This window comes from Anarrhichthys ocellatus, unplaced genomic scaffold (genome assembly GCF_004355925.1).
Source record: "Anarrhichthys ocellatus isolate YVR2014 unplaced genomic scaffold, GSC_Weel_1.0 scaffold93, whole genome shotgun sequence".
Classification (NCBI taxonomy): Eukaryota; Metazoa; Chordata; class Actinopteri; order Perciformes; family Anarhichadidae; genus Anarrhichthys; species Anarrhichthys ocellatus.
Window position 1 is genome coordinate 895,279 of NW_022280123.1, and position 9,258 is coordinate 904,536.

The following is a 9,258-nucleotide window of genomic DNA, read 5'->3' on the forward strand; positions in this document are numbered from 1 at the left end:
TTGTTGTTATTATAGTGTGGGACAACATTATGGAAAGGACCATACGGAGACATAAAACGCTTGCTTGAAACAATTACAGAATTATTGATACTCTGCTCGGTAAATCTCCTCACACCACTGTAGTTTGATGTAAGGCCTGTCTTGCTACGCAGCAGGCATAGGCATTAATCAAAAAAAAAAATAACTGTGAGCTGCATGAGCTCACTTCTTCTCAAAATGTCTTAGACTTCTCCCCCACACAAGCTGGATCCCGTCTATCAGCCTAAACTCTCAACTCTCATCTCCATCGCACGTCCATTATTCCTCGTCTCCTGAGTGCTAAGCTGCGCTAAACTGCTGACCCCATCACACTGCTCTGTCTGTAGCCCCGCTACACGGCCGTCCGGGGAGCACCAATTTTTAGATGCTCTCCATCGTTCTGTTCTTTCCTCGTCCTTGTGGCTTTCACTCTGCTGTTCACTCTTGCACTACCGGCTGTTTTTCTTCCCATTTCTTTGAACAGAAAAGTGTGTCGTGTTTTTATTCTCAAGAAGCGTGTGGATGTGTCTCCTCAGAGAGCTGTTCTTTTCTCCCCCCTCCAAAAAAAACCCTCCTCTCTCTATCAGAGTCCCTTTACAGCACCACTCTGTGTCTGGATGGCCTGTTTGGTTCTGCGTTTACGTTGCAGCTGCTAACACGGCCCTCTGGTGCCACTCTGAGCCATCTGGAGAGAGCGAGATGAGGCCAGCAGGGTGTGGTTCAGTCTGAGGCATTATTAGGACAAAGCACGGTCCTGGTCGCATGGGTTCAGTTGACAGAAACAAAACGGGATAAATCACAAAACTTCTTAACGAAAAAGAATAGAAGTCGATGAATTTTGGGATGAGACGATAACTGCAGCGACTGTACGGCAGTTTTTCTGAGGCTTTGCACGAGATAAAGGAGCCTTCCTACTCTGTGCTTCTGATTGATGGCATCTTAGAAGAATCCGCAAAAGATCCCCAGAGCGAAACGAAAGCAACAGGAGGATTGCTGGGACCAGAGGATCGTCGGCTGCTTTTGAAGAACGCATTGTTGTCCAAACGGATGACAGAATAATGTGAACTGAGGGACTTTACGTGTTTGAAAAGGACACAATGCAGCTAGCAGATCATCTCATGTAAGACAGAAACTAGCTGGTCAGTATCGAGAGTGTTCTATGCAGTGAAATTAAAAGTCACGATGAGTGTGTAGGCAGTGTACGGGGATTTGGTGGATCTGTAATGTGTGTTGAGGGTCCGTACGCGGAGACGAACAGTCATTTAAACTGTAAAAGACAAAAGGTGGGAGAGCGGGACAGAAATGGAGCGCTGCAGGACGGTCTAACCACCAGATGTCCGACTAAGACAATTAGTTTGAGAGTAGAATGTAGTGTGGTCTGAGTGAGGGCGCAGGTGACGGTGGCATAACTCAATTTTCTGCTGCGGTATTTGAGCAGAAAGCACAAGGTGCACAGCGGGCCGGCAGCCAGGGAGGCGATCAAGGACGCCGCTTGAAATTCAAACCTGAGAAAGCTTGTTTAGACGGGGATGGAAGCGGCCTTCCTCTCTGTCCCCTGCAGCTGCTCCACGGGTCCAAAACACAACCTCACAACCTCGTGCTGCTTTTATGTCGTACCTTTATACCTTCTTTCATTTCATCATTTTTCTTGTCAAAAACTTGTGCTACGCTATTGGCTTTAAAATGTGTTCAATTAGAATATTCCGAGCATATCTTGTTGACTCCACACGGCTCTCAACATGGCGACGGCTCCCGAGCTGAAGCTGCTCCTCTGCTCAGTCCTCGTCTCGGTGAACATATCCGAGTTGGCATATTTCCATACGTTTGATCTAATAAATAGCCGTCGTCGTTTTGATTGAAATATAACTGCAGGCGCATCCCGACAGCTTCCACGGCTGGTTCTATTTTTGGAACATGAACATGTGACATTGTGCGCCGGTCGGCTTTGAGTCTGTTATTATTTAAGTATCGAATAATTTGGTTAAAGTTAATTTAATATGCCGCAAATAGATTTTTATGTTTATTTATAATTAATTTAGGCTAGAGTGCGGATTGTCTTTGGTTGACTACAGATGTTCCCTCCTGCTCTCACCTACAGTCAATAATATAAATCGGTCTTGTGTCATTGATGTCTGACGTCTCTGTCCCTCTGTGTCCCCCGTTCAGCTACCTGGAGGACGCCGTGATGAACCTGGACCACGCCGACCCGCTGACGAGAGACCACATGTCCTCCGTGCTGGCCCAGGTCAGACCAAAGCTCTTCGCCTTCCTGCAGCAGGACCCCCACAGCCCGCTCAGCAAGAGGGCGCGGCGCCTCATGATGATGCTGCAGGGACTCGTCAGCCACTAGTCAGGAGAGTCCTGTCCTTTAGAGATAACGGGTCGTCGCGAGTCTTTTTTTTTTTTTTTTTTTTTTTGTTGCGAGTCCACAACAACTTCCCGAAATCCAGCTCCGTCTCCCCTGTACCATTCGTTCCTACCCCCCACACCTGCACCAGAGATGTGTCAAGTTAGGAAATAGAAGCGGGTTTTGTTTTCCTGGACATAACTTCGATGCAAGACAATAATGGTCCGGACAACTCTTAAGTCCGCTGTAGATTCTTCAAGACCTTCGTGACTGCCCCCCACCACCCACCGAGAGGTGCTCTGGTCGTCGTCTCATCCTTTTATCCTCTGCCGCGAAAGCGGGAACGACCTGTCTTTGTGGTCGTCCCCGGACACTTCGTAACCCGACACACAGACCAGCATCCTCAACTTGGATTTCAGTTGCTGCAGGATTACGATGTCCTCGTCTTCTTTTTTTTTTTTTGTAAACATCCAAGCTAATCCCGGCAACCAAAAGTATTTAACACTCAAAGCCATTTCTTGTCAGCGGCATATTTTCCTTTCAGCTATTTCTTAATGGGTTGGAGAAGACAACCTTGCCGGGCCGAATGCGTGTCGGTGCTCTGAAGAGGATCAACGCGGTGAATTGTTTTACTGAGTTAATTGAATTTGTTCCTGCGTTGTTATTGGGGGCGTAAAGCGTGTCTCGTACTTTTCTCCATCTGGCCTTGTTTTCACAAATCATTCTAACGAGAGGTCTCCGATGGATACAAATAAGATTAAAGGATGAGAAATAAGTTTTTTTTAAATGGAACAAATATTTGCGACGCTGCTCCCGGCTGAAAAGAATTCCTCTTTAAAAAAATCTGAGATGTTTGGAGCTCAACATCGAGTTTTGGCAGCCGTCCATGTGTACAGCTCTGTCATGTAAATTGATCAGACTTCTCCCCATGTTCTCCTCTGTGTCCCCCCCCTTTTTTATTATATATAAACATTTAGCATTCGTAAGACTTGTATACTTGCTTTAAGAGTTGTCAAACTAGTTATCATACATAATAAAACGCTTCCTAAACATAAATGGTTACCGATGATGTTCTTTTATCAGGTAAACTCAACGTGCAGTTACTCCTCATAGGCTGTAGGAGGCAGCGCTCAGTTGGACTGCAGATGTGCGCCCCTTCTTGTCGTTTTTAGGTTTTTTTTTGGATTCAGAACTCATTCCTTCTCGTACAGCATCTGTTTTACCAAACATTGAAAAACGCCTGCACCGGTCCGTTTCTTCTTTACAGCGTGTGATCGTTTGTGTACAACACGCCATTGTTTAAACTGCAGGGTGGCCGCACGGTTCTGCCGATTGTAAAAATACAAGTTCTGTTCATTTGACCTCCGTGTTTAGATTCCTGTTTTAAGTTTGGATTTGTCTAGCTAAGTGCCTTATTGTATTCTTCATGTTTGATCCCGTTCGGGCCTTTAGACAACGTGCGATGTTAAAGTGTTCTCCCATAGCGGCTCCTTTTTTTTACTTTTTGCGTCGTTAAAAACATTTAAACCAGTGAGACGGCTGACATTTGAATGATCATCCAACAGAGAGGGAGAGAGAGAGATGCTATTCTGACTACTACCGCCCTCACCGATCAGTTCCAGACCCGGTTGTCCTCGCAGTAGAGGGACGGGTTGACTCCTGAAGTGGGAGCTGTGTGTGTGACAAACAACTGAGGCTAGTGTGTATGTTCTTTATTCTCTCTTTCCATTCTGCTTGGATGCTTATGTTGTATCTTTTACAGCTTATTTTACCCTAAACATTTTGGAATAAAAAATAAAAAAGACTTGTTTACTTTATTGTGTCTTTATTCGTTGGGGTGGGGTATTCTGTATTCCGTATTCCAAAAAACAGTCCTGACCTAAAGTTCAAATGAGCTGCTTCCTAAAGTGACTACTGTTGACAGTGTGTTCCCTCCTGCATCATTCCCTGAAGACCGGGACTCAAGAGCCTTGCTCATGGGCACTTCAGTGGCCCCCAGTGGTGGAAAGTAACTGATAACATTAACATAAGAACTGCTCTTCAGCACAATTGTGAGGTACTTGTACTTTACTTAAGTATTTGCATTAAATGCTCCTAAATACCTCTGCTGGACTGCAATGCAGAGGGTTACTATGTAGTTAATACGCCACATTTATTCAGATTTTCAGATAAAGATTTTACATTTTTGTGGCCCCTTTACAGAAAATGCAGCGTGCCTGCTGGGGGCCCCTGTCTATGAGGTGTTATTAGTTCTACCAAAGAGACATTCTCCCTTTAAACTTCTCCGTTCTCTCGCGGAGCGAGCGAGTGAGTGAACGTGCACCTCTGTGTCTGTCCACTGCTCATCAAAAAGGAGGCCTTTTGGGCCTGGTTGGCTCAGGGGTCTCCTGAAGCAGCTGAGAGGTACCGGCAGGCCAGACGGTCTGCAGCTGCAGTCGTCGCGGATGCTAAAACTCGGGCATGGGAGGACTTCGGGGAGGCCATGGTTTGACCCATTCAACAAAACACATCAAACTGCTGAATACATACAGTATGTTTAAAAGCCCTATACAGGAGTCCAGGATTTTAAACAGCATGTTAAGCAATAACATGGAAACATGACCACAGTATTTCTAAGATCCTGGCTACAGCCTCTTATAGAGGTACATATAACATCACAAAACATGAGAATAGATTGAACATAACAGATCAATGGATTATAGAATAATATGAATTGGATTATGGTGCTAAACGTCGTGATGAAAATGTCTAAAGAAGAAGACAGAGAGAAAGACTGACAGGTGGACAGCAGGAAGATGGACTGAAGGACAGAATGGCAAATAGACCAGCTAACAGTGACAGGTGGACATAGTGACAATGACGAATGCAAGCGAGCGTGGGCTAACTTCTGTCCAATGACAACACTGGAAAGCGAAAAGACGCGCAGAGGTGGGAAAGCATTATTTTCGACTCCCCTTAAATGATGACAGAAGATAGTCCAGTTAAACTTTAGGCCTGAAAAACCCCTTTGGTAGAAGTGAATAAGGAAGTACGCTGTTGATGAAGTACTTAAGAACTCCTTGTGGGTGTTAATTCATTAGCTTTCAGCTTAGGAGACGGGAGTAGGGAGGCATGCAGGCACAGAGGGATCTACAGGCAGACAGAGATAAATATAGCAGACACAGATGGGGAGAAGGACCACATCTACTCAGGTACATTTACTCCACTAGCTGCTTCAGTGTACAAGTTCCAGTGTTTCATGTGAGCTCCGCAGCAGGTAAAAGCAGTTTGATTCACTGGTAGCAGAGTATTACTTTGGCTCAGCCATTTTGAATCTTCATGGGACTGTATGCTTGACTTGGCTTCGAACGTCTGAGAATTTGGGCGATCCCTAAAATACTGCAAAGAAAGCAATGAGCAAATAAAGACCAAGAGGTCAGAGGTCAGGCCTGACAGTGTTTTGAACATCCCTCTACCATCAATATGTCTCTCTTCTTACTGTTTCTCAGCTGAAGTAAACACTGAAACAACCCACTGAGTTGAATCCTCTGACTTTCAACACTGTTTTTCTTTCTTTACAGAGGTGACTTTAAATCGTAAATCTTTCAAAAGGAAACACTTTTGGAACTCTTGAAGTTCAGTTTTACATGATCTTAGATTTGTTGACAACCAGCCAGCAGCCAAAGTGAATATTCACTTTCCAAAATTCATCTAAAAACCATACTGAAGTTTGGACATGATGGTTGCAAAGAGATGGAGAGTCACGCCATCACCAATTGCTGGATCTCCTGAAAAAGCTAAATACACAGTACAGACATCAGTTAAATGAATATATGATCATTTGTTATCTTTAGTTTTGCGTGTGTAACCAATTTACCCTTGAGTGTGCATGTCAAGGGGCAAGCCCACTCAACATTAGCCCTCTTATAAAAAGAAAGGACTGTCCTCTGCACTGTCTCCAAGATCCATGGTAAGATAGAATGATTTTCCAGTTGCATGCTGACTTAAAATGTCTTCTTTGAATCTCTTTGCTGCCTCACTGGGATTTGAAAGAATTTTCCAATCTAAAAAAAGTTTTTAAATTATTCCAATTAATACTGGATGAATTGATATGTAGAGAGCAACAATTTATTGCAATAAATGATGTAATGTTTAAATGATGTAACACACCTGAGAAGCCTCTCTCCTCATGGGATCTAGGTCAACTATCTCAGGAGCAGCCACATGTCCCTGAGGTGGCACGCAGTAGTTTGTGTTGCTGGCCCTTGTTGTCTCACTTCCCTGTAGTCTTGTCAACATGCTCACAAATCTACCTTCACTTCAGGAGGCACTTTCTGTGGTCACCACAATTTCTACCTCACCACTGCTCTGTGATGGTCTTGGGTAAAGAGAAGCACGTTTTCTTATTGGGGCCAGTATATTTTATATTACATTACACATTCACAAAAACACTGCAACTAGAAAAGAATGGTCATATAAATAGAATAGAATAAATCCATTCAAATTCAACTTTCCCTCAAGACCAATATTCAGGATCATACAGGATCATCCACATTCAAAATGCTTTACATCTTTTGGCAGACTCCAGAGCCGAATGCTTAATGTCTGATGTACGACTCCTTGAGTGCTTGACAAATGTGACGTTTTAGTTCTGTAGAGCGATACCTCACGCATTCATCACTGTGAGCCTTGATTCTTGTCAAAGGGAACTCCTCTCCACACGTCACACATTTCTGAGGTGGTCCAACTAGCTCATTAACTGCATTCTGGTTGACATGCCTGTAAACAAGATCATTTTAAAATGTAACACAAGCTATACTTATGTAACTGTTCACACTCTGCCATTTTCATATGGGAACACCAATTTATAAGTGAGGATCTTACAGGGTCCAGATTCAGATTTCTTTGGAGTGGTCGGATGAAAATTGTAGCATGACCAATCTGTGTTTGTGGATCTTTCAAATGTCTCACATGGTAACCCTCATTGGGACATGGTATGATGATCAGTTGGCCACCGTGTTGTTCCAGAGATTTTGAGCAACTCAAATCCTCCCCTTTGTCTGAGTGTTTGATATGCCTCTAAAATAAATTCTCTAAAGTCATCTGGATCAGTATGACTACCTGAAAATAGAAGATAATAATACAAACAACCGATCTAACTTGAAATATAATGACGGTTAATGTTTTTGAAAGGTAACTTAATTCAAGAAAAATACATCGTCTGTCCATCATGATGCCTGACTTACCTTGGAATGTAAGACGTGTTTCCCCAAGTCCTGCAGCAGCAAGTCTATCTCTGGCATATCGGTTTGTCCTCAATACAACAGAAAGAGTGAGTGTACGAATGAAGCTGTGCACGCGCACAGTTCGCCTCCTTGTCGTCCTTCTCCCTCCAAAGTGTAGACCAAACAGTCTTGAAACCTCGGCTAGAATCAAGTGAAGAGGATAAGCTCTAATCAGTACAAGAACATAAGAACGTTGCAGAAGAAACATGTTGGCTAACGATACCATCGCACACTTTACAGGAATGTGATCTGACGCACAGCATGAATAAATAAATCACTCATCACCGGCGATAGTAATTTAGTCTACACAAGGGATTTAGCATGGAAACGTGTTCCCTGCAGAAACCTACCGTCCACTGGGTGCCTGGGTGTGACGTTATAGTGGCGGCCGCGGAGGTGAACGTGGCGCGTTTGCGGTCCTCGGTGCTGCACAATCATGTATTTATTCTTTTATTTATTCATTTCTGTACTTTTACATTGGAAGGAGTTTTCTAAATGGGACAGCCTCGTCGCAGCTGCGGTGACGTCACTGGCGCATAGAATGGCATGACGTCACACCAAGATCAGAGACGCAATGATTCTTCAAGATCAAAGGCAAAGCGTCACAAATAACGTCAGTTCATAAACAGACTCTATAGAAAGGCATGACGTCACAAAGATCAGGGACGTCATTTGTCCAGATAAAAGGCAAAGCAACTGTATACCCCAGACTTTACTTATCCAAACTAGTTATCAAGGACTTTCAAGAGACACCAGTACAGTGGAAGGAAGAATGATAAATATGGCCGGAAGGACTGACCGTCAAAGGGTGGCTCAGCATAACAATGATGTCATGTCAGCCCGAATTAATTACCTTGAGCAGCTTCTAATGAGGAAAAATGATGAACTGGCCCTGCTTAAGTCGGACACAGACATAATTCTTACAAAGTTTGATGTGCTGCGTGATGAAGCACGTGTTCTAGAAGAAAATAACCGGAGCCTTGACAGAGAGGTGGCTTACCTCTCTAATCTGAAGATTCAACACCAAACTAAAATCACCGATCTGTGGAAAGATAGTGATGACCTTATAGGGAGTCTAGGGAAGATGGCTGATATGTCAGCCCAAATTAAAGACCTTACGAATATAACAGAAACAATGGCCAACCATATTTTGGCAAATTTGCCGGATTTCAAAGAAAAGGAGGAATCTTTAAACAATATAAATGAGGTACTTACAGATAAACCGGCCCTGCAGGACTCTCAGATAGAAGCAATGAATGCAAAGCATGATAATCTAGATGATTATCTGCAGGAGCATGAAAAAATCCAAAGCCACCTTAAGTCTCTGGCGGCTGAACAAAGTGACAAGAATGAAAAACTGGAGAAAACTTTGCTAAAGCTTCAGTACAAAGGGTTTGAGAATGAGGAACAAATCAGGTCTAAAGATGCAATTATAACCAGACAACCCATCGACATTAATTTGATGGAGCAAGAACAAGAGGAACTCTGCATCTTAACGAATGACTTGCAACAATCAGTGCGTGAGCCTAAAGACCAGACCGAGATGATGGAGGACGAGCAGATACTTGAAAATCTGAGAAATGAGAGCCTCCTGGAGACTACACCTGAAGAGAGCCTCCTGGAGACTAC

General features: G+C 43.7%; 1 protein-coding gene across 1 annotated transcript in view; it reads left to right on the forward strand.

Moving 5' to 3' along the window:
* The window catches only part of edc4 (enhancer of mRNA decapping 4), a 28,142-nt gene extending 23,965 nt beyond the window's left edge, over positions 1 to 4,177 (forward strand). The window contains exon 30 of the mRNA XM_031875648.1: positions 2,185 to 4,177. Coding sequence (XP_031731508.1) covers positions 2,185 to 2,368 — 184 coding nt within the window. The 3' untranslated portion in view covers positions 2,369 to 4,177. The remainder of the gene's footprint in view (positions 1 to 2,184) is intronic.
* The last annotated feature ends 5,081 nt before the right edge of the window (positions 4,178 to 9,258 follow it).